The sequence below is a fragment of the Oncorhynchus tshawytscha genome, linkage group LG04 (genome assembly GCF_018296145.1).
Source record: "Oncorhynchus tshawytscha isolate Ot180627B linkage group LG04, Otsh_v2.0, whole genome shotgun sequence".
NCBI lineage: Eukaryota > Metazoa > Chordata > Actinopteri > Salmoniformes > Salmonidae > Oncorhynchus > Oncorhynchus tshawytscha.
This window is the reverse complement of record NC_056432.1, coordinates 40207863-40233999: the sequence shown is the minus strand read 5'-3', so window position 1 is coordinate 40233999 and position 26137 is coordinate 40207863. Positions and strand designations below refer to the sequence as shown.

Sequence of the window (26137 nt, the reverse complement as noted above, 5' to 3'; positions counted from 1 at the left end):
GAAATAATAACTGATTGAGGGAAACATCTAGAGGAAACCGCCTCCAATCCATAACCCAGATTGATATGGAGTGCTGGGGGTTAAAAAAACAAGCATGTATTAGTTTATAAAGTGTTTATTTTGGTATCTATAGAAATAGATACAACACAGAGAAACAGTCAAAACACCAGCATTCATCTGGGCTTCGTAACTGACCATATAACTATGACCGACTGAGTCACTGCATGCTTTCTCAATGAGTCCACTGAGCTGTGAGAGCCCTGGCTTGCTTCCACTCTCTTTGGCTCAGTGTTGCAGAGCTCTTGGTAGAACTGAATCACTCCCATGATCTAACCATTGCGGCGTTTCCCAAACTCGGTCCTGGGGACTCCAAGAAGTGGGGTTAGTTGACTAGTTCATTTTTTTAAATCGGCTGTGTGATGCTAGGGCAAAAACCTATGTGCGCCTCTTTGGGATCCCCAGGACCAAGTTTGGGAAATGTTGATCTAACCACTAATCAGAGAGAACACAGTCAGAGCCAAATATACATGGAGAGTTTGGCTCAGAGAAATTAATAAAGATAAAGGTATCTATGGTTTGGCCATTGGGATTCCAATCAAAAAGTGTTATGGTGCCCGATGACATCAAACAAGTCTGTGAGAGCCATGTTCGTGCCTCAAAAAGCTCTCACAGACTCATGTCAGAATTAGACAATCATCCATGTTTCACAAATGTAAAAATTCAAAGGGTCAGATTTCAAAGTTAAGTTTAGGCATTAACTCTGAAATATTTTATTTATACCCCCAATTGGTAGTTACAGTCTTGTCTCATCTGTGCAACTCCCGTACGGACTCGGGAGAGGTGAAGGTCGAGAGCCGTGCGTCCTCTGAAAACCCAACCCAACTGCACTGCTTCTTAACACAATGCCCACTTAACCCAGAAGCACCAATGTGTCAGAGGAAACACTGTACACCTGGCAGCCGTGTACTGCGCCCGGCCCACCACAGGAGTCACGATGGAACAAGAACATCCCTTCCGGCCAAAACCTCCCCTAACCCAGACGACACTGGACCAATTGTGAGCCGCCCCATGGGTCTCCCGGTCACGGCTAGCTGCGACAGAGCCTGGACTCGAACCCAGAATCTCTAGTGACACAGCTAGCACTTAGACCATTGCACCACTCGGGAGGCCTAACTCTGAAATCTTAAGGTTAGGCATTAACTCTGAATGGTTAAGGTAAGGGTTAAGGTCTGGGATAGGCTTAAAACAAACATGCAACCTTTAGCACCAGAGATAGATGCTTACTCCCATCCGCCATCCCATCTGCTGGTATGCCAGCAGTTTACCACCCTGCATACCACTGCTGGCTTGCTTCTGAAGCTAAGCAGGATTGGTCCTGGTCAGGTCCTGGTCAGTCCCTGGATGGGAGACCAGATGCTGCTGGAAGTGGTGTTGGAGGGCCAGTAGGAGGCACTCTTTCCTCTGGTCTAACAAATATCCCAATGCCCCAGGGCAGTGATTGGGCGTACTGCCCTGTGTAGGGTGCCGTCTTTTGGATGGGACGTTAAACGGGAGTCCTGACTCTCTGAGGTCATTAAAGATCCCATGGCACTTATCGTAAGAGTAGGGGTGTGAACCCTGGTGTCCTGACTAAATTCCCAATCTGGCCCTCAAACCATCATGGTCACCTAATAATCCCCAGTTTACAATTGGCTCCTTCATCCTGTAACTATTCCCCAGGTCGTTGCTGTAAATGAGAACGTGTTTTTTTTAAATATATTAATTTTTTAAAAATCCCTGTCCACAACACCCTAGCTAAACGGAAACCTATTTGAAGGTAACAGCGCTTGCCCCTAGTGGCCGGTTTCCACGTCATCTCCCGACATCCTCGGATATGGATGGACATCTAATACTGACTTGTATCACAGGTGACCAGGCTGCATCCTCTCTGGTTAACTTTGACAAATAGCAGTTCACAGAATTGGCAACCAAACTGGAAACCTGAACCGCTAGAATCAGAAATACATTTGAAGCAATCATTGTGAATGGGTGAATGGATTGCTATTGCTTTATAGGATTCTCTGACCATGGTTCACCTGTGATACCTGTGATTGTGTTTGTTGTGTCCCTGACTGGGGGATCCGCCATAAGCACAGAGTCAGGTGCTCTGACATAGTGGTTGCTGAGGGATGCCTAAAGTATTTTGCATTCGCTGAACCCTCAGCGCACAGGAACTAGAAAACTCAAACCTTGCCTCCTGAGACATAAACTTGGCTGGAGAGAGTAGCAGATTCTCTAGATAGAGACGTGCAGTAGACTGCAGGAGGCGTAAGAGCAGAACAGCACAGCACTTGGATGAGTGGACTTGAGTGGATGGTAACGCTTGCCCTCCATTGGTCATAAGTGGATGCCCCCCCTCTCTCTCTCGCTCCCTCTTTTTCTTTTTTGCATGTTGAATTGGAGATGCAGAGAAGGGCACTCCCATGTTCAGTTTGGGCTTGTTAGTATATACATTTGACACACACACACTTTGCACTCTCTGCATGAGGGAATGTGCCCCAGGGCAGTGGTGGATGCCTCCCTCAAGTGAATAACTCTGCAATGACCTTAGCTGTAGGTGTTTAATGAGGGACCGTGAAGAATACAGATAAAGATACAGAACTGCAGCACTAGCTTCTTTACTGACTTTCATGGCTCAGAGATTATATATCAGAGATGTAGGAATGTCGTACCTCACATTTTCCTTTTTAGTCATAGCAAGTTACAATGTGTTGGATCGGGACTCTGTCTCTACACACACACACGTCAAATCAAAAGTTATTGGTCACATACACGTGTTTAGCAGATATTATTGCGGGTGTAGCGAAATGCTTGTGTTTCTAGCTCCGACAGTGCAGTAATATCTAACAAGTAACATCTAACAATTTCACAACATATACCCAATACACACAAATCTAAGTAAAGGAATGTAATTAAGAACATATAAATATACGGACAAAAAATGACAGAGCGGCATAGACTAAGATACAGTAGATAGTATAGAATACAGTATATACATATGAGATGGGTAATGCAAAATATGTAGAGGCGAAAGAAACGCACACCTATATAGGCGAGGTGCTGGCTAGCGGAGTTTGTTGTATGCAATTTTAATACATGAGAATTAACCAATGATATCAGGCCACACCCGGCCATGATCACAGACACCTGTGTGTGTCTTTTGACACTATATACAGTGGGGCAAAAAAGTATTTAGTCAGCCACCAATTGTGCAAGTTCTCCCACTTAAAAAGATGAGAGAGGCCTGTAATTTTCATCATAGGTACACTTCAACTATGACAGACAAAATGAGAAGAAAAAAATCCAGAAAATCACATTGTAGGATTTTGAATGAATTTATTAGCAAATTATGGTGGAAAATAAGTATTTGGTCAATAACAAAAGTTTATCTCAATACTTTGTTATATACCCTTTGTTGGCAATGACAGAGGTCAAACGTTTTCTGTAAGTCTTCACAAGTTTTTCACACACTGTTGCTGGTATTTTGGCCCATTTCTCCATGCAGAACTCCTCTAGAGCAGTGATGTTTTGGGGCTGTTGCTGGGCAACACAGACTTTCAACTCCCTCCAAAGATTTTCTATGGGGTTGAGATCTGGAGACTGGCTAGGCCACTCCAGGACCTTGAAATGCTTCTTACGAAGCCACCCCTTCGTTGCCCGGGCGGTGTGTTTGGGATCATTGTCATGCTGAAAGACCCAGCCATGTTTCATCTCCAATGCTCTTGCTGATGGAAGGAGGTTTTCACTCAAAATCTCACGATACATGGCTCCATTCATTCTTTCCTTTAGTCGTCCTGGTCCCTTTGCAGAAAAGCAGCCCCAAAGCATGATGTTTCCACCCCCATGCTTCACAGTAGGTATGGTGTTCTTTGGATGCAACTCAGCATTCTTTGTCCTCCAAACACGACGAGTTGAGTTTTTACCAAAAAGTTATATTTTGGTTTCATCTGACCATATGACATTCTCCCAATCTTCTTCTGGATCATCCAAATGCTCTCTAGCAAACTTCAGACGGGCCTGGACATGTACTGGCTTAAGCAGGGGGACACGTCTGGCACTGCAGGATTTGAGTCCCTGGCGGCGTAGTGTGTTACTGATGGTAGGTTTTGTTACTTTGGTCCCAGCTCTCTGCAGGTCATTCACTAGGTCCCCCCGTGTGGTTCTGGGATTTTTGCTCACCGTTCTTGTGATCATTTTGACCCCACGGGGTGAGATCTTGCGTGGAGCCCCAGATCGAGGGAGATTATCAGTGGTCTTGTATGTCTTCCATTTCCTAATAATTGCTCCCACAGTTGATTTCTTCAAACCAAACTGCTTACCTATTGCAGATTCAGTCTTCCCAGCCTGGTGCAGGTCTACAATTTTGTTTCTGGTGTCCTTTGACAGCTCTTTGATCTTGGCCATAGTGGAGTTTGGAGTGTGACTGCTTGAGGTTGTGGACAGGTGTCTTTTATACTGATAACAAGTTCAAACAGGTGCCATTAATACAGGTAAGGAGTAGAGGACAGAGGAGCCTCTTAAAGAAGAAGTTACAGGTCTGTGAGAGCAAGAAATCTTGCTTGTTTGCAGGTGACCAAATACTTTTTTCCACCATAATTTGCTAATAAATTCATTCAAAATCCTACAATGTGATTTTCTGGATTTTTTTCTTCTCATTTTGTCTGTCATAGTTGAAGTGTACCTATGATGAAAATTACAGGCCTCTCTCATCTTTTTAAGTGGGAGAACTTGCACAATTGGTGACTGACTAAATATTGTTTTGCCCCACTGTAAATGAGTCATCCTCTAGTGTTTGTCATACCCTGATGAAGACAGCTTATCTGTCAAAACGTTGGACATAAATATTTTTGCATCTGAGCTCCTAGAGTGTGCAGCTCTCCTTTATTTACATTTTTAAATGCAAAATATGTAAACATTATTAAAGTGGCTAGTGTTCCATTTATTAAAGTGGCCAGTGATTTCAAGATTATGTATATAAGGCAGCAACCTCTAAGGGGATAGTGAGGGCTATTTAACAGGCTGATGGCCTTGAGATAGAAGCTATTTTTCAGTCTCCCGGTCCCAGTTTTGATGCACTGTACTGACCTCGCCTTCTGGATGATAGCAGGTTGAATAGGCAGTGGCTTTGGTAGTTGTTGTCCTTGATGAACTTTTTGGCCTTCCTGTGACATCGGGTGCTGTAGGTGTCCTGGAGGACAGGTAATTTGCCCATGGTGATGCTTTGGGCAGACCGCACCACCCTCTGGAGAGCCCTGCAGTTGCGGGCAGTGCAGTTGCCGTTCCAGACGGTGATACAACCTGACAGGATGCTCTCAGTTGTGCATCTGTAAAAGTTTGTGAGGGTTTTAGGTGCCAAGACAAATTTCTTCAGCCTCCTGATGTTGAAAAGGCACTGATGCGCCTTCTTCACCACACTGTCTATGTGGGTGGACCATTTCAGTATGTCCGTGATGTGTACGCCGAGGAACTTGAAGCTTTCCACCTTCTCCACTGCGTTCCCATCGATGTGGATAGGGAGGTGCTCCCTCTGCTGTTTCCTGAAGTCTACGATCAGCTCCTTTGTTTTGTTGACGTTGAGTGAGAGGTTATTTTCCTGGCAGCACACTCACAGAGCCCTCACCTCCTCCCTATGGGCTGTCTCGTCATTGTTGGTAATCAAGCCTACTGTTGTGTCATCTGCAAACTTGATGATTGAGTTGGAGGCGTGCATGGCCACGCAGTCATGGGTGAACAGGGAGTACAGGAGGGAGATGAGCACGCACTCCTGTGGGGCCCCAGTGTCGAGGATCAGCAAAGTGTAGGTGTTGTTTCCCTCCTTCACCACCTGGGGACGGCCCGTCAGGAAGTCCAGGACCCAGTTGCACAGGGCGGTGTTCAGACCCAAGGCCTTGAGCTTAACGATGAGCTTGGAGGGTACTATGGTGTTGAATGCTGAGCTATAGTCAATGAACAGCATTCTTACATAGGTATTCCTCTTGCCCAGATGGTATGGGGTTGTGTGCAGTGCGATGGCGATTTCATCTTCTGTGGATATATTGGGACGGTATGCAAATTGAAGTGGGTCTAGGGTGACAGGTAAGGAAGTAGAGGTGATACGATCCTTGACTTGTCTCTCAAAGCACTTCATGATGACAGAAGTGAGTGCTACGGGTCGATAGTAATTTAGTTCAGTTTCCTTTGCCTTCTTGGCTACAGGAACAATGGTGACCATCTTGAAGCATTTGGGGACAGCAGAATGGGATAGGGAGAGATTGAATATGTCCGTAAACACTCCAGCCAGCTGGTCTGCGCATGCTCTGAGTACGCGGCTAGGGATGCCGCTTAAATGTCTTACTCACGTCGGCAACAGAGAAGGAGAGCCCACAGTCCTTGGTAACGGGCTGCGTCGGTGGCACTGTGGGTGAAGGTGTTTAGCTTGTCCACACACACACGCAGTGTACATATACTGTATACCGTTTGTTTATGTTTCCCCCACCACAGAAAGGACTCTTTACCTTGCCTGAAGGACCCCACTTCATTCAACCAATCCAGGGGTCCACTGATGGGGCTGTCGAAAGGGAGGGACCAGGGCTCCATGTGGTCTATCCCAGCGTAACCACGGCACCACACAGATACCGACGCAGCTCTGAGGCCCGGGACACACACAACCCCTGTGGGGTCAGAGGTGAGTAGAATATATTAGAACATAACTCAATTAAATAGACTTGAACACAATGAAATATAATATAATTGAATATAGTTTGTTTTGTTAGATAGGTTTGGCTTTTGTAAATGTTTTGTACGAGCATGAGGAGTGCTCAAGGTCCTATTTTTCCTCTTGTCTAATACAGTCGATTGTTTTACCTCATATCTCTGTGCTGCTGTCTATCCTGCAGACGCACCAGGTGATTCCCTAGTGGTGGAGAGGGAAAGAGAGGACTGGGAGAGGGAACAGCAGGAAGAAGAGAGGGAGAGAGAGGAGGAGACGGCTCAACATCGCTCCCAACGCTCCATCAGCAGAGATAGGTGCACAGTATTGTTTCTCCTACCATTGTATAGGCGGGTCGGGTGGCAGAAAAGAGTTTGGCTTCTATTGACACATTTTATGCCAGTAGGAATCAAACTAGGCGACTGGTGCATCTTTTTTTCCCCTGGAATTCTTTGAAAATGAGGCATTTTTTGGAATGTGTTGTTTTTATGACATTCTGGACTTCCTGACGGGCCGCCCCCCCAGGTGGTAATGGTAGGTAACAACACATCCGCCACGCTGATCCTCAACACGGGGGTCCCTCAGGGGTGCATGCTCAGTCCCCTCCTGTACTCCCTGTTCACTTCTGACTGCATGTCCAGGCACGACTCCATCACCATCATTAAGTTTGCAGATGACACAACAGTGGTAGTTCTGATCACCAACAACGACGAGACAGCCCATAGGGAGGAGGTCAGAGACCTGACCGTGTGGTGCCAGGACAACAACTTCTCATGCAACGTGATAAAGACTAAGGAGATGATTGTGGACAGGTAAAGGAGGACCGAGCACGCCTCCATTCTCATCGACAGGGCTGTAGTGGAGCAGGTTGAGAGCTTCGAGTTCCTTGGTGTCCACATCACCAAAAAACAAGCATGGTCCAAGCACACTGAGACAGTCGTGAAGAGGGCACAACAAAACCTATTCTCCCTCAGGAGACTGAAAAGATTTGTCATGGGTCCTCAGACCCTAAAAAGGTTCTACAGCTGCACTATCGAGGGCATCCTGACTGGTTGCATCACTGCCTGATATGGCAACTGCACGGCCTCCGACCGCAAGGCACTACAGAGGGTAGTGTGTACGGCCAAGTACATCACTGGGGCCAACCATCCAGGACCTCTATACCAGGCGGTGTCAGAGGAAGGCCCTTAAAATTGTCAAAGACTCCAGCCATAGTCATAGACTGTTCTCTCTGCTACCGCACGGCAAGCAGTACTGGAGCGCCAAGTCTAGGTCCAAGAGGCTTCTTAACAGCTTCTACCCCCAAGCCATAAGACTACTGAACATCTAATCAAATAGCTAACCAGACTATTTGCATTGCCCCCCCCCCCTTTTACCCCTTTTATGCTGCATCTACTCCCTCTGTATATATTACCTCAATTACCTCGACTAACCGGTGCCTCCGCACATTGACTCTGTACCGGTACTCCCTGTATATAGCCTCGCCATTGTTATTTTACTGCTACTCTTTAATTATTTGTTACTTTTCATTTATTATATTTTTAGGTATTTTTCTTAAAACTGCATTGTTGGTTAATGGCTTGTAAGTAAGTATTTTACTGTAAGGTCTACCTGTTGTTAGATTTGATTTGATAATCAACTGTAACTGAAATCGATCTCTCTTTCTTTGTGTTTCTCTGTCCTGTTTGAAGGTGGGTAGAGACCATGGTGGTGGCAGACACTAAACTGATCGACTACCACGGCAGTGACAACGTTGAGTCTTACATCTTCACCATCATGAACATGGTGAGTAGGGAGGGTCAACCCTTTACCTGACACTCCGTCCGCACAGGCCATATACACAGCAAGTGTCATGTCATGACAGCAGTGTGTGTGTGTGTGTGTTTGTCTGTCTGTGTCAGGTGGCAGGGATATTCCATGATGCCAGTATAGGAAATGCCATCCACATCACCTTGGTCCGCCTGATCCTCCTGCAGGGCGAGGAGGTAAAATCAACACGTCACGTTAACCCGGACATACGATGAAGGCTCTTAAGGCTCTTTTTTTTCATTGGCAACAAAAAAAAAAAGTTAGGAGCACCAAACGGTAGCCTATAGGAGCACCAGAAAAATGTATTAGGCCTTTTGGAATCCCATCTTTTGAGCTAGCTATCCAGACCCTTTTCTTTCTTCCAGTGCTTTCTTAAACCGTACTGGGCAAGTTACCAGGTTTTTAGCCAGCTAGGTTTGCTAGCCAGTTAGCAAATTAGAACTCAGCATATGTCTGTTGACATATAATCCTACATTTCTAGGATTTACATAATTCATATAAGAGGAGTGCACCAGGGTGGCAGGTAGCCTTGCAATTAAGAGCTTTAGGCCAGTAACCCGAAAGTTCGCTGGTTCAAATCCATTAACTGACTAGAAAAAAATTATGTTTTTATGTGCCCTTAAGCAAGGCACTTAACCCTAATTGTTCTTGTAAGACGCTCTGGACAACAGTGTCTGCTGAATGACTCAAATGGAAATGCACACTATCAAAAACAACTCAAACATCCAAGTCTTCAGCTGATGTGTTGTGTTGCCTTTTATCTGTGCCTCTATGATGATGGTGTTGTTCATGTTGTCTACTTTAGAAAGGGTTGAAGATCATCCACCATGCAGACACCTCTCTGGCCAGTTTCTGTGCCTGGCAGAAGAAACTCAACCCACTAAGTGACACACACCCTGCTCACCACGACGTGGCAGTGCTGGTCACCAGGCAAGACTGCAGCCGTACGCACATGAACACCCATACACTACACTGTACAACTGTGGATTGTGTATGACGATGCTAAGGTCCCTGTGTGTGTGTGTGTGTGTGTGTGTGTGTGTGTGTGTGTGTGTGTGTGTGTGTGTGTGTGTGTGTGTGTGTGTGTGTGTGTGTGTGTGTGTGTGTGTGTGTGTGTGTGTGTGAGTGAATTTTGACCACCAGGAAGGACATCTGTGCAGGGCTCAACGAGCCGTGTGAGACCCTTGGTCTGTCCCATCTGTCAGGGATGTGCCAGCCTCACCGTAGCTGCAACATCAACGAAGACTCAGGACTACCTGTAGCCTTCACCGTTGCACACGAGCTGGGACACAGGTTTGTGGCTGTGTGTGTGTTTATTACCCATTTCTACTTCGATCTAAGTCAAGACTGTCTAAGAATTCTTATCTAAGCCTATTGCTTCGATAGGTCAAATTCAAAAGGACCATCTCGTCTTTGTTTTCCTCAGCTTTGGGATCCACCATGATGGTCAGGGGAATGACTGTGAGCTGGACGGCAGACACCCCTTCATCATGTCCAGACAGCTAATGTACGACACCTCCCCACTTACCTGGTCCTCCTGCTCTAAAGACTACATCACACGCTTCCTAGAGTGAGTCTCTGTCTCTCTCTCTGTCTGCTGTCTGTCTCTCTCCCTGTCTGCTGTCTGTCTGTCTCTCTCCCTGTCTGCTGTCTGTCTGTCTCTCTCCCTGTCTGTCTGTCTGTCTGTCTGTCTGTCTGTCTGTCTGTCTGTCTGTCTGTCTGTCTGTCTGTCTGTCTGTCTGTCTCTTTCTCTCCCTGTCTGTCTGTCTCTTTCTCTCCCTGTCTGCTGTCTGTCTGTCTGTCTGTCTCTCTCTATCTTTCTCTCTTCCTCTCTCTCTCTCTCCTTCTCTTTGTCTCACCCTCTCACCTCTGTGTAGTTTTTTGATGCTAACGTGGATGAGGTGATTCTCTCTGATTCCCTAGTCGTGGTTGGGGCTTCTGTCTGGACGACCGTCCCTCAAAGAAGGATCTGACCACCCCACTGGCCCGTCTGGGGGTCCGCTACACCACACAGCACCAGTGTCAACTACAGTACGGCCCCAATGCCACCTACTGCCACGAAATCGACGTGAGTTACACACACACATATACACACCACCACCACATCCTAGTCTGGATGGGAACTTACTTAGCCTGGGTTTGTCTTCCTTCTAGAATGTGTGCCAGATCCTGTGGTGTTCAGTGAATGGGTCCTGCCGTTCTAAACTGGACTCCCCCATAGATGGCACTAGCTGTGGCCCTGAGAAGGTAGGTTGAGGCTGTGTATCTGTGTGTTTGTACGTGTGTGTGTTGTGGGGCACCGTTTCACTGGCAAGTTTGCGATGGTGTTTAGAATGTCCTCTCTTATGTGTGTATGTGTTCTCTCTGTCAGTGGTGTATCTCAGGGGATTGTGTTATCATAGGGAAGCTACCGGAGACAGTGAATGGGAACTGGGGACAGTGGAGTAGCTGGTCTCACTGTTCCAGGACCTGTGGGGCCGGGGTGCAGTCTGCTCACAGGGAGTGTAACCACCCCAAGTAAGAACTGATCCCACATCTGTCTCTCCTTTCCTATCCTCGCTTATTCTCTCCTCAATCTCCTCTTTCCTCTTCTCCTTTTTCCACCTCCCCTCTTTCCATATTTGATTCAAATGTGTGGTCCTTTGTTTCCCTCAGACCAGAGTTTGGTGGGAAGTACTGTACAGGCGAGAGGAGGCGTTACCATATCTGTAACACCAAACCATGCCAAAAGGCCAAACCCACCTTCAGAGAGATGCTGTGTAGTGAATTTGACACAGTGGCCTACCAGAACGAACTCTACGAGTGGGTCCCTGTGGCCAGCCTATGTAAGAGCTAAAATCATCACACACACATACCACAGTAAACACACCGAGACACACACATGTATATACACAGACATCATTCCAAGAGTTGTGGTTATATGTATCTAGCAGCAGGGGGCAGCATATGCATGCATTTCCAATACTATTCCAAAACTGAAAAGGGAATTAAACCTTTCAATACTTCGACTGATCCAACCCCCCCTCCCTGGTTCCATCTCTTATCTCTTCCGTGCCTTGCCCAGCGAGTCCGTGTGAGCTGCACTGTCGTCCTGTGGATGAGCATTTCTCTGAGAAGATGCTGGATGCTGTGACAGATGGAACTCCCTGCTTCATGAACAACAACTCCAGAAGCCTCTGTGTCAACGGAGTGTGCAAGGTAGTGTGGCTGGGTAAGAGAGAGAGACAGAGGGAAGGGGGGAAAGGGGAGGGTGGAAGAAAGTAGGTATTATGCTGCGTTCATAACCATGTGGGAATGTGGTAATTACCAGTTGTGAAGTCGTAAATCCATGTTGGATGCATTCACGTTCTTTGAACCTGTTGAGAAATGCCGATTGGCTAATGGCAAACACGCCTCTTCAACCATAAACTAGAAGTACAGCTATCATGCTTGTAAACAAATGATAGTGTTTAAAACCATATTAATACTATGCTTTTTATAAAGAATGTTTTGTTGTTGCATTTAACTGCTGAGGTCATTTCCTTAGTAGGTGACGTCAGAGGTCCGCGTGTGGGAGAAGTCGGCGCTCAGGGATGATAGATGAGTTTTCCAGTAGTATTTACGATTTGGAGGGATTTTTTTCCCCAGTCGTATGCTCATATTTACCAAATTACGAGATGTTATGACCGCAGCATAAGTCCTGTCTCTGCAAGTAGAGAGCATTTGGGCCTGAGATAGATTTAAGATAGGGTCTATGCCTGTTGGAGTTGAGAGGTAATCTGTTCATTTTTTTCCTTCCGTCTGTGTATCTCTGTGTGTACCTGATCTGATGACCTTGAATCTTTACCTTATCCGTGTGTGTGTGTCTGTGTGTGTGCGCACGCATGCATCATTCTTGACCTGTGTGTGTAGGAGGTGGGCTGTGACTATGGTATAGACTCTAACGCTGTAGAGGATCGTTGTGGAGTGTGTCTGGGCGATGGTTCCTCCTGTGAGACTGTCCAGATGACCTTTGATGGGGGGGATAGCTTCGGTGAGTCTCCTATCTCCTTCCCAAATATCTCCTCTCATACCCCCAAAACATCTCCCACAACGTCTTCACGCACTGGTCACAGGATTGTCATTGTGTTGTTGCCATGTGGTTGACATGGCAGCGCTCTGTATGGGAGTATACAGCTGTTCTGCTGTTTTTGGCAGCTACCCTCGGGGGTGTGTGTGTGTGTGTGTGTGTGTGTGTGTGTGTGTGTGTGTGTACAGTTATTTGTCTTGCTGTCTTTGGCATATTTGACTGTCTGACTCCAGTACAACTGCATTTTTGAGAGAATGACTCACTAGTGACCTCCGTGACCTAACAGCCAGAGAGAAAGATAGATTGATAGGTGTTCTCTTCAGAGCAGGACATTATTGTAGCTTACTATACTGTCCTACCAAGCAAAAAGGCAGTAACTGCTCATATGGTCGAAAAATGAGTTGTTGTCATTTCCTCTACATAAAATACATGCTTAATCATGTGGACTAGTATCCTGCCTCTATTGTATTGTGTTTTGGAGAAAATGGGGGTCATATTAGCAGTAACTGCAAGAAGTTACTGTGAAACCAAGGTAAATGGAGCATTTACTGCCTTTTACCTTGGTATCATATCATTCTATTTTGAAAGTGATACAATTGAACCTGTATGACACTAACTAGCTATAGCGAACATAGACTAACAATGCTACCTGCTCCCATGAGAGGAGATCCGCAATTGATACCAATTTCAATCTATTAGCCCTATAATTAATTATATTCCGAGATTTAATCTGATGGTTTCTTTGAATCAGTACCACACACACACCATTTCTAGCCAGCGACTGCCACCTAGCTAGAACTGGCACGGCCCGACAAAAATGTCAAAAACCTGCCTAGCTAGCATTAGCACAAATCAATAGATTTGTGCTACCTGCTCCCATATGAGGCTATCAGCAGTTTATACTATCTTCAATCTAGTATCCTTATAATTAATATAATCCCTGTCATTTTATTACGACATTCCATGGGTTATTTGAATGAGTAACGTTACACCACACACGTGATTTCTCGTCAGTTGGACGTACACCCCATACTTTCAGTTACTGAGTTGTCAAAAGCCACTCACATCTACTCACATGTCCAGGGTTTCTGGATTTCTTTTAGATTCCAGTACTGAGTGATTGTCCCGGTCAGGAAAGTTCAAATCCAAAATTGTGTCCATCACCTTTGTTGGTGGTGTATGTAATTAGTACAAGCTTTGGCATGCCAAATTTGCGCTCAATGTGTCCGGGTGTGTGTGAAAAGGATTATGATCATATGTTTGCACACCACCAAATGTCAGTATTAATTATTATCATCCATGACAGAATAGAATCATTCCCTGATTATTTGCTCTATTTATTTTAGTTGATTGTGAGGGCCACATTCCAACAAAGATTCCTGATCTGCCCCCTTCACCTGAAGTCACCGTTTTTATTTATAATAAATCTCCAAGCAGCTGTTCCTCACATGTCACATTCAGATGTTATTCAAGCCTTGAATATATGGCGACAACTCCACTCAGCACTTTGGAGGGCCCAGTCCCCAATTGACCCCTTAGACCCGGGTTGGGTTGTGGGCCCCCCAGATAGCATATAGAATTGTGTATAATTGCATGAAATTAGCTTTAAAACCGCAAAATGTTCTCTCAGCCTCATGGCAAAATGTGAACAATAGCGTTAGATGAGCTATAAAACAACACATTTTTCTCTCTGCCCATGGAAAAAGTGTAGAATTGCAGGACATAAGCTTTCAAACTGCAGGTAGTAGGCAGGTCCATTCCAGTGCTGGGTGCATGATCCCTTCATATCTGGTAGGACAAGTCATCCAGGGCTGGGAGAAGGGAGTGAGCTTTATGTTTGGAATGCAGACCCAGATCTCAACCTTACCTCCCAGACATCCACTGTGTGTGTGTGCGTGTGTGTGTGTGTGCGTGTGTGTGTGTGAGTCTCCAGTGCCCTTTTACGGACACCCTCCGGCTCAGATGTATGAAACTTCAAAAGGCAGAGCTGAGATCCAAAGTAATGCTTACCCCCCCCTCCCTTTACCCTCACAAACAGACACACACCAACACCTCCCCCACACATCCACACACTATTAAAAACCAGAGACCCTAACAGAGCAGTGCCCTCCCACACACACTGTTACAGACGAGAGACAGGGTTACCCCACCCCGCCACCCAAGGCACACACACACACACACGCCACTCTCCCACCCTCTATTAAAGATCACAGAGAGTCTGGAAGTCTGGATGTTGGTGTAACCATATAGCTGGCTGCCATGGTGGCCTCTCTGTAAGCTCTGGCCTCTCCCACGTTGCGACCTGCAACCATGATTCATTCTGTGTTTAACAGTGTATTTGTCATGCCTCTGCTTGCATTTCATTTCTTTAGCTTTGATACCATTGTAGGTTTAGGGTCCCACAGGGTTTTCATTCTTTTGTTCCAGCCCAGCACTAACACAACTGATTCGCCTTCTTCTCCTTCCTCCTGTCACAGGCTACGTGGATGTGGGAGTGATCCCAGAGGGGGCACGTGACATTGTGGTCCAGGAAATGGAGGAGGCGGGGAACTTTCTGGCTCTGCGGGGTCAGGGGTCAGAGGAGTATTTCCTGAATGGCGAGTACATCATCCAATGGAATGGAGAGTACAAGGCAGGCGGAACTACCTTCTACTACGAACGCAGCGGAAACCTGGAGAACCTTACCTCCCCTGGACCCACCAAACAACCAGTCATGATCCAGGTAAACACACCATACACACTATACACATGAAAAAATCCAGTTAGATATTGACCAGCTAGATCAGGATTCAGATATGATACACACAGCCTAACCGTTTAGTGTGTGGTTTCCTGTTGTCCAGTTGCTGTACCAGGAAAAGAATCCAGGTATAAAGTATGAGTACACCATCAAGAGGAACCGCCAGACAGGAAATGAGGTCATCAAGTCGGAGTACAGGTGGAGGCATGGGGCCTGGACAGACTGCAGCACCACCTGTGGGCTTGGTGAGGGGTTGTCTTTTAAACAACTTATGATATGCTTTTTATTTCTAGTCCCTGTGTTAACTTGTCATATGTTGAGAGTTGTGGATGTTGGAATCTGATGGTCTGGACTTATTACATTCTAATCAGACAGTTGAGCAGTATTGAGTGTCAGAGCATACAGTGTGATTATTCAGACAGAAACCTTTTGCTATATATGCTAAGTGGGATGCTTGGGACACACCAACCCCATTGAAGTTTACATTTAACAGGTTAGGGTTAGGTAAGGGTATGGATTAAGGTCAGGGTTTAAGGTAGGGTCATCCCACGGATCCCACTTAGCATCTACCGAAAACTTTCCCTGCCTGTGTTCTGTGACGTCCAGGTGAGCAGCAGCAGCCTGTCAGGTGTTTTGAGTTGGAGGTGGGCGTGGTCGATGAGGCGCTTTGTGACCAAGAGAGCCGCCCGGAGGACCGACACCGCAAGTGCAAGAACATGGACTGCCCCGCCAGGTTCCTTAGTTTCCCGATTACTATGACGAATACTCTATAACACCTGTCTTATTTCTACTATAGTACTATGTTATTAACACTGTAACTCAGTTACATTGTTAATAACTATGGATAATCTCTCATGGGCAAAAGTAATGTACAACAATCCTTTATGTAGAATATTAAATAACGGTTACTTCTCTGAGAACTTTGAATTGTCAAGAGGCATTAAACAAGGTTGCCCTCTGTCACCATACCTATTTATTATGAACTGTTAGCTTTAAAAATCTAATGATAACATTAAGGGGCTAAAAATATATGGATTAGAGACGAAAGTATCAATGTACGCTGATGATTCAAGTGATTCTCTTGAGTCCTCAGTCTTCAACCTTGAAGGGCCTCATTGATGACCTGGATAATTTCTCCAGTTTCTCTGGACTCAAACCCAACTATGATAAGTGTACTATATTATGGGTTGTAAAAGATATCAACTTTTAAATTGCCATGTGGCCTCAGGATGAAATGGGTGGATAGTAAAGTCTATGTACTTGGTGTACATATCCAGGAAAAGCTGAGCGATCGAGCAACTAGCGAACTTAGGAAAATAGACACCTATCCACATCCGGGAAGATTACACTGATTCATTCTCTAGAGATATCGCAGTTTATATATTTATTCATGGCTCTACCAACTCCAGAATAATCTTTTTTCAAATCAGGAAAAAATATTTCACTTTTTTTGGAATGGCAAATCAGACAAAGTTAAACGAACATATTTATGTAAAGAACATAAGGGTTTGGAGAGTTAAAACTATTAAATATTAAGGTATTAAACCTCTCTCTTAAAGTCTCCATTGTATCTAAATCCAAACTGGGTTTCAAGCAAGCTACTAAGAGAGGCCCATCCTATGTTTAAAAGTATTACAGCAAATAATATGGCAAAATATATATATATATATTGGACAAAAGTGTACAAGAAGGGGATAATATTTATGAAGAACATTTTAAACAAGGACGGTAAAATGATGTCATACAAGCAACTAACAACAGTGTATAGATGTGTATGCTCAATACATTATAATCAACTCATCTACATAGCTTGCTCTTTGGGGTTTTAGGCTGAGTTTCTGTATAAACACTGTGACATCTGCTGATGTAAAAAGGGCTTTATAAATACATTTGACTGATTGGTACATTTGATTGATTGGAAGAGACCGTTACTTAAAGAAGGAATTAAATAATTTGTCTCTCTGACAAATTGTCTCTCCATTAAAAATCATAAATGGCTAAAAATGATTAGCATAAATCACTTAAAGTCAAAAGGTTTAACAGCAATGCTGTATAACATTCAAGTCAGTTGGGAACAGGTCTTTGATGTTCTCATACCTTGGCAACAGGTCTATGAACTGACATATAAATCAACAATTGACACAATTCCATTTGTTTTAATTTACGCTATTATATAAAATACTTGCTACAAAAATAATGTTCAATATATGGGGCATTGAACAGTCAGCCTTGTGCAGACTCTGCAGAGTCAGGTCCAGACATGGTTGTTATGTCATAATATCAGGGTTCAGATCAACATGCAGACTGTATTGTTACAGGATCCGAAAAACCACGATCCGTCAATGGGAAATATTATTATACTCTTGGGTAAAGTATTTATTTTTAGGGCAATATCGGTATGTTACAAATAAGGAGGTTCAGTACCCTAATAAGACATCATAGTAAAATATTGAGGAATGTATTAAAAATGAAATAACAAAATGACATTATACTGGGAAAGATGGGTTCGTCTGTGGACATCGGGAGGGTTGGAGTTAAAATCAGAATGAATGGTGGATTGGTCGCTGTGGGTGAAAATCCAGCACTTGAAGAAATAAGAAATTAGGAATATATGTATAATTATTTAACTACAGGTACCATAGATGTGAGCGAAAATAGCTGTAAGTAGCAGTAGAAGTATTGTTGTCCGTTAGTTTACTCCAATCAGGGTAGGTATGGTAGGGTTGGAGGGGAGTACAAATAAAACATTTAAATAAATGTGATTAGAAATTACGCAAACAATTAAACTGATGGAACCCACAATCTATTTGCAATATTAATGCTGATCTCAAATAAATACAGTTAAAAAGCGCTGTAACTCAACAGGTGTTATTAGTGTCTGTTATGACTGTTGGCCCTGTTGTCTTTTGACAGCTATTCATTTCCGAAGCAAATCAGACCAACGCAAATTTGTTCAGGGCCCTTATCTCACACTCTCTCCCCTCTCCCCCTGTGTAGGTGGTGGGTGGGGGGCTGGCAGCTGTGCTCTGCCACCTGTGGTTCGGGAGGGGTGAGGAATCGCACAGTGCTGTGTGTGCGCACGGTGGCCGGGGAGGAGAGGGTGCTCCACCCTGGGGACTGTAAACAGCTGCTCAAACCCAAACCTGTAGTTCCCTGCAACAGAGACCAGCTCTGTGGACCCGACTGGGCCGCGGGCAACTGGAGCATGGTACTATTCTCTTCTTCTCCTTTCTCTACCATTCTCTGCCACTCTCTCTATCTCTCCTTGTTCAGTTAATAACCTATTTAATCTCTCTCCTTGTTCTGTTAATAACCTATTTAATCTCTCTCCTTGTTCTGTTAATAACCTATTTAATCTCTCTCTCTCCTTGTTCTGTTAATAACCTATTTCATCTCTCTCTCCTTGTTCGGTTAATAACCTATTTAATTTCTCTCTCTCCTTGTTCTGATAATAACCTATTTAATCTGTCTCTCTCCTTGTTCTGTTAATAACCTATTTAATCTCTCTCTCTCCCCGTTCTGTTAATAACCTATTTAATCTTTCTCTCCTTGTTCTGTTAATAACCTATTTAATCGCTCTCTCCTTGTTCTGTTAATAACCTATTTAATCTTTCTCTCCCCGTTCTGTTAATAACCTATTTGATCTCTCTCTTTCCTTGTTCTGTTAATAACCTATTTAATCTTTCTCTCCTTGTTCTGTTAATAGCCTATTTAATCTTTCTCTCCTTGTTCTGTTAATAACCTATTTGATCTCTCTCTTTCCTTGTTCTGTTAATAACCTATTTAATCTTTCTCTCCTTGTTCTGTTAATAACCTATTTAATCTTTCTCTCCTTGTTCTGTTAATAGCCTATTTAATCTTTCTCTCCTTGTTCTGTTAATAACCTATTTGATCTCTCTCTTTCCTTGTTCTGTTAATAACCTATTTAATCTTTCTCTCCTTGTTCTGTTAATAACCTATTTAATCGCTCTCTCCTTGTTCTGTTAATAACCTATTTAATCTCTCTCTCCTTGTTATGTTAATAACCTATTTGATCTCTCTCTCTCTCTCTCCTTGTTCTGTTAATAACCTATTTAGTCTCTCTCTCTCTCCTTGTTGTGTTAATAACCTATTTAATCGCTCTCTCCTTGTTCTGTCAATAACCTATTTAATCTCTCTCTCTCATTGTTGTGTTAATAACCTATTTAATCTCTCTCTCTCAGTGCCCAGTGACATGTGGTGGTAGTGTGCGCACCCGGAAGGTCACCTGCCTGACCGCACCCCCAAAAAAGTGTGACATCAAAACCATGCCTCGCTCCAAGTCGCTGTGTGCCCTGCAGAGCTGCCCAAGCGCAGGCCTCCAACGGCGCCCGGGACCACCCCCTAAATTCCGCCGTTTCTACCTGCCCAAGAGACACCCAACCAGGCAGCCAGTTACACACACCTGGGGCCCCAAAAGCACCAGCAACGCTACACCCGGGACCAGCACTGTTACAGTGACTGAGAGAACTGCAACCCCCAACACCACCTCTACCACCAAGCCCCTCCCACGGTCCTCCACAGCCACTGATATCATTGACGTCGATGACCATGTGGTGAAGAATGGGCGTGTGGAGGACAAGGACGGGGCATTTATTACGACCAGTCCTACTGACACAGAGAACAGGGAGAGGGACATGAGAGAGAAAGAAGAGGAGGATGAGAAAAAGGAGGAGGGGAGTGCAGCTGATTTTGTGTTTCCAGATGTGGGGGTTACGTACACCCCGGGGTATGACTATGTAGTGGAGGATGTGACTGCAGAAGAGGAGGGGCTTACAGATCTGGACATTTTTACCACGGAATCCTCTCTCAGGACCCCCATCCAATCACCGCCCACCGTGACCACCGCCAGGTTACACCCTACATCCACACCACACATACCACACACAAGTGTCCCAACAACATCACGTACAACCCAACACACAACCAGAGTACCCCTCACTACCTCCCCCCCAACCCCACAAACCAGCACTGCGCACTGGGCTATGAACACCAGCCACTACACCCTCACTCCCCCCAACACCACCCCTTCTATCAACCCTTTCACCAAACGTACAACCAGGGTGCCACACACCACCCCTATACCCCGGGCACACACAGCGGAGATGAGGAGTACACTTATAGCACCTTACCACACTACACAAGGACTGTATCCCAATACAGAAGGCATTTTCCACACTAGCGATGCCCCGTACTTCAGCAGCCCAACCCCAGAGGCCCCCAGCCCCACTGTGAGAATCATTAAATGGAAGAAGCCCATTAAGACCCCCAAGACTGGCAGCGCTGCACCCCGTTCTAAAAAGCCAGGCCCACATTCAAAGGGAAAAGGTCAGGAGCAGAGACCAGGAAGTCCCGTAGTGACCTTCGCCAGTGATTATGGCTACCTGAACGCCCAAGAGCCAATCAGCATGGAGGTGTTCTGGTTGGTGGGTAATTGGAGCGAGGTGAGTACAGACAAAAATAACCCTCTGTGTTTATGAGCTTGTTGATGACCCTATAGGCCAGGGTTGGGCAACTTTGATGGGGATGGGGGTCACAAAAAAAATCTGAACTCATCATGAGGGGCCGCAGTTGCTGGTGGATCTGCGTACCCACGCCCATACCATAGTTAATTTCGTGCAAATCTACACATTTTGCAATAGGCTGTAGAGAAAATGTTTGCAGTTTTAAAGCAAGTTTGCTACAATTCTACACATTTTTACATGGGGCGGAAAGAAGATTTTGCAATTGTATAACAAATTTCATGCAATTCTAAACATTTTGATATAGGTTGCCATTTTAAATATGATATCTGAGTGAAACTGGCTAATAAAATCAACGGGGGCCCCCCGGTCAGTAATTCGACCATGATAACAAGTTTAGATAGCTGGCCACTAAACTAACTTAGCAATCTAAAAAATATTTAGTTGACATGACTGTCAGTGACCGGCAATAATAAGAGAAAAACTGCTGACATGTTTCTAAATGGCACCTTACGTATTCTGCTATTCTAACTCACAACAGTAAGTTGAGACACCGACTGAGTTGCTACATTTCTTTTATTTGTATAATTGATTTATTTCTGGGGGTGTGGGAATTGACCCGAAGGCCTTCAAAAGGTGGGGTGGACCGCCAGTTGCCCATCCCTGCTATAATCATACAATGCATTTTGGTTATTAGAATCACTGATGTAACAATCAACACCCTTGTAGTGAACAATCCCAAGGCAGAAATGTTTCTATGCTGTACTACATACTTTCTGTCTTCCTCTCTCACCTGTTGTCTGGGCCAGTGCTCGACGTCGTGTGGCCTGGGGGCAGTGTGGAGGCCAGTGCTGTGTAGCTCCCAGCAGGAATCGGACTGTGCCAACCTGAAGAGACCAGAACCAGCTCGCACCTGCCACCTGCGCCCCTGTGCCACCTGGCTGAGTGGCGACTGGAGCAAGGTCAGTAGCCTGGATACACTGTACCTGGCTGTCTCTGCTTTCTATAGCTCATCTAATAATAATATGCCATTTAGCAGACGCTTTTATCCAAAGCGGCTTAGTCATGTGTGCATATATTTTACATATGGCTGGTCCCGGGGAGTTTTACCCACAATCCTGTGGGTAACTTTTCTACAAGTTTCTACAACTTGCCTTGTGAAACTACGCAAGACAGCAACACGTCAGCTACAGCAGAAGCAAGTGTATTAGTGACATTATTGAATAGCCCTATGAAATGTGTATTAGTGACATTATTGAATAGCCATATGAAATGTGTATTAGTGACATTATTGAATAGCCATATGACATGTGTATTAGTGACATTATTGAATAGCCCTATGAAATGTGTATTAGTGACATTATTGAATAGCCATATGAAATGTGTATTAGTGACATTATTGAATAGCCATATGAAATGTGTAGTAGTAACATTATTGAATAGCCATATGAAATGCGATGTCCTTTACATGCCGAGGCGATGACCACTCTAAAATAAAAACCTACAAATCACATAATAAGAAGAACAGATAAGGTATTATTCTCTCTCTCTCTCTCCTCTCTCCTCTCTCCTCTCTCCTCTCTCTCTGTAGTGTCCGAAGGGGTGTGAGGTGGCGGGGAGGAGGCAGCGTGAGGTGCAGTGTGTGGACGAGCAGAAGGGGCGTCCACTGAGACCGTTCCACTGCCAAGTCCTGTCCTCCAGGCCGCCCAGCACCCTGTCCTGTCGTCTCCAACCCTGCCAGCCCTGGAGAACCTCCCCCTGGGGACAGGTACATATACACACACACAGACACACATATATTGACACATGCTGACTGGCTTTGGTCCATATGCTATTTTCTAGTATTAATAAGAATAAATTAGTTTGAATATGATTGTAGATATGAACTCCTTTCATCGCCAGTGCTCACGTAGCTGTAGTGGTGGATTGAGGGAGCGGCTGGTATACTGCCCTGAGCCACAGCGCTGTAGCGGCACCCAGAGGCCAAACGACACAGAGACCTGCAACCTGCAGCCCTGCAGCTACTGGGACCCACAGGACTGGGAGGAGGTAAAGGTTCCCGGGGAACATATTTACTTACAGTTCATGACTTGCAGCATATTTATTTCCCTACAGTATGTGCAGACTCTGTGACTGTTGCATGTTCAGAGTGTGCGTTGCATGGTGCGATTTGTCAGTGGGGACTAGTGTGTCTGTGTGTGTTAGTAATGTCGGTGGTCTTCTGTGTGTGTGTCAGTGCTCTGTGAGTTGTGGTGAGGGGTTGCAGCATCGTGTGGTGCAGTGTGTTGTTGAGGACTCCGACTCTGTGGAGAACAGTCTGTGTGAGCCGAGCAGCAGGCCTGACACACTCAGGAAATGCCACATGCAGGAGTGTCAGACTAACACCGGTAAGACAAACACCCAACCCTCCCTGTTGGCTATTTAGCAAGGACATTTCACCATAAGATAAAGAAATAGTTCCTACTGAAGCTATATTTGTTTGAGATGTATGCTGTTGATCGACGTACCGTATATTGCAGTTGAACTGAGCCAGTGGTCTGTCCTGTCCTCTCCTGCGTTGCGATTGTGTAGGTCCGCTGTGTAGGAAGAACAGCATGTCGTCTCGGTTCTGTGACAAGCTGAAGCTGCTGGGCCGATGCTCCCTCAGGTCCATCCAGAAACAGTGCTGTATCACCTGTAGAGGGTAACTCTGACACGCACTACCTGCCTCATGGACCTCAAACGCATACATACAGGGCATCCACACTGCGATCCTATTGGTGGATCTCATCTCTAGTGCAATCAGCTGGCAACAGCCTTTTCTTCTTCCTCATCATCGTCATAACATCCGCAGACCGTTACCTATATGGGGTGGGAATTCGAGAAGCTAAAGTACTGTATATTGCTGCTGTATGTAGTTGGTCTGAGCCTTGCACCTTCCCAGCTCATACTGTGTATCCCAGGGTATCGGGCCTCCAACAGCCTCTAAAGACTTAGTTATGTGAACTTCTCACCCGTGTCCCACCTGCTTTCCAATACGGTTGAATGTCAGTCAGAATGTCAAGCTGTGTAAAAGCCTGTTTGGTGTGCATTTTGTTTTCTATTCCAAGTTCCCCCACTAATACAGAAATGATGGTGACAGCCAGTAACACCCCCTTTCAGCTGGTATTTGCCTGGTATTTACACATAAATTATGTGGTGACAATGGGTCTTTTCTGGCGCTTACTTTAATGGTGCTGGATTTAATGAATCACCCAAAACATGAATTATTAATGATACGGTAACTATTATGTAATGAACATTTTACTATGACACTTCTAAGAAAATACTTGGTAAATAGTAGACTGTACAATAAAGATTTTTGTTTTTAATTGTAGTGTTTTTTGTTGTTGTGTTATTGTGTTTTTAATGCTCTTGTTCTCAGAGCTCTCGGGGGTACTGTGGCTCTGGACAGTTGTTTCCCTCAAGCACAGATCTGGGATCAGCTTACGCACCTCAAATCCTAACTTTAACATTAAGGGGAAATCATACACCTGACCAGGGGTAACTTCCTCCTACTCTGGTGCTGTGTGTCTATTCAGTGGTGCTCCTCCCCTTTATTAGGCTGGCCAATGAGAACGAGGCGTTGCAGGTCAACCCTCTCAGGCCTCAGTTAAGATGGCCACCGTGTTGATATGATAGTGTACAGATGCTATCGTCTTCCTAAAAAGCTTTCAGCAATAAATGCAATGATGAAAGAAGCATGCGGCGTGACTCATTTGTGCTTTGAATTTCCAATGAGATTGTATCATCACTTTGCACTGTTATTCCCCTGCAGTACATCCTCAGTAGGTGTTAGTTCAGATGACGACGCAGCCTTTAACGTGAGTGTAGTGGGAAATGTTTTTTTTTGTAGGAGGAAATGAAGAGAAGCAAGACATGGTGGTAATATCCTCAAACAGTTGAGAATTAACACTCTTACCAGCTACTCTTATCAACCAAAACTGGCTTCATACATGGTAACGTAAGCAGATACTTTATAGGACATGGCTCCTCCCCTCTTCTGTTTCACTGAGGTGTTTTGTGGCGCGGCACATTGTCTAGTATAATTTACTGCAATGACTTTGCATGCTAAAAAGGAGTGGTTAAAGAGGCAAATCAGAAGTTTCCACGTCAGTCTTTGAACTTCTACATTCATGATATGTACCCCTTGATTCTTGAAGAATATAACTTGTAAATGCCCCGGGAGCTCAGTTCAACTGTCGCACCCGATCAGAACCCAAAATGTGTTTTTGTTGTTGTTGTTTTTACTCCAATGTTTGTAAACAAAGTAAATGTAAACAAACACTGTATAGCCTCAAAACATGCTATGTCTACGAATTTGAGAGTGGTTACGTTTCTCAAGCCCCATCCCTTTTTACTGACACAGGGATGGAGAGGACACGTTGTTATTGTTTCTACTGCGGATTGCTGCTTTAACGTGATGAAATTGGGACCGAAGTTGTCATTCATCTGAAAAAGTGCAATTAGGACTCAGCTGTATATAGTATGTGCACTTGACTATGTAAATACCTCCCGCTTGGTCTACATGCTGTAGCATGACATTGGATAGGACCGATTTACCACACGTCTTTAGAGAAAAAGGTAACACACCCACCACTGATGTGGAGCCCATACTCAGCTCAGCCACACCACACATGGCCTATGACAGTGGAGAGGTGAGGGGTGAATATTCCCAGCGGGTGATTAGCTACTAGCTGTATAACACTCAGTACTGTAGTGCCAGCTTATGTTTCAGGGATCATGTTGAACTGGCCCAGATAACCTGAGAAACTGCTCTCTGCTGCTGACACACACACGCGCACACAAATTAGTCAGCAGTAATGGAACACCGGCCCAATGTGGAGCACAGTGTTGTGTGTGTGTGTGTGTGGTGGGTGAGTGAGAGGAGTTTTATTCCAAAATGCTACATATCCATTTTCAGAAAAATTGGTGAAAAAGATTGCTGTGTTTTTTCATTATCTAATCATGGCATGAGGTTGTTCAACGACATATTTGTATTCGTTCCTAAAGTTATGACTTGATTCAATACATTAAGATGAGATCTGTAAAACGTACATTTGATATTTTAGTCATTTAGCAGATGCTCTTGTCCAGATCAACTTAATATGCATTCATCTTAAGAAAGCTAGGTGAGAGAACCACATATCACAGTCAAACATACAGGATACGAACATTACATTCCAGCTCATCAATGAATGTATAGCGTTTTGCGAAATAAAATCCAAATCTGAGAACAGTAATATTGTACACACACACGCATGAAGGTACCCAGCAATCATTCCTCATGAAAAAAAATGTGTGGCTATAGCATT

At 44.8% G+C, this 26137-nt stretch overlaps 1 protein-coding gene across 1 annotated transcript in view; it reads left to right on the top strand.

Moving 5' to 3' along the window:
* Positions 1–24159, top strand: part of LOC112248782 (A disintegrin and metalloproteinase with thrombospondin motifs 12-like) — a 42343-nt gene extending 18184 nt beyond the window's left edge. The window contains exons 3-25 of the mRNA XM_042320733.1: positions 6520–6703; positions 6915–7044; positions 8419–8512; positions 8629–8712; positions 9342–9466; positions 9680–9829; positions 9963–10106; positions 10460–10604; positions 10691–10783; positions 10908–11053; positions 11192–11361; positions 11601–11734; positions 12428–12548; positions 15062–15306; positions 15428–15569; positions 15931–16057; positions 18322–18532; positions 19527–20786; positions 21614–21766; positions 22396–22572; positions 22707–22853; positions 23041–23191; positions 23376–24159. Coding sequence (XP_042176667.1) covers positions 6520–6703; positions 6915–7044; positions 8419–8512; positions 8629–8712; positions 9342–9466; positions 9680–9829; positions 9963–10106; positions 10460–10604; positions 10691–10783; positions 10908–11053; positions 11192–11361; positions 11601–11734; positions 12428–12548; positions 15062–15306; positions 15428–15569; positions 15931–16057; positions 18322–18532; positions 19527–20786; positions 21614–21766; positions 22396–22572; positions 22707–22853; positions 23041–23191; positions 23376–23491 — 4449 coding nt within the window. The 3' untranslated portion in view covers positions 23492–24159. The remainder of the gene's footprint in view (positions 1–6519; positions 6704–6914; positions 7045–8418; positions 8513–8628; positions 8713–9341; positions 9467–9679; positions 9830–9962; positions 10107–10459; positions 10605–10690; positions 10784–10907; positions 11054–11191; positions 11362–11600; positions 11735–12427; positions 12549–15061; positions 15307–15427; positions 15570–15930; positions 16058–18321; positions 18533–19526; positions 20787–21613; positions 21767–22395; positions 22573–22706; positions 22854–23040; positions 23192–23375) is intronic.
* Positions 24160–26137: the final 1978 nt, after the last annotated feature.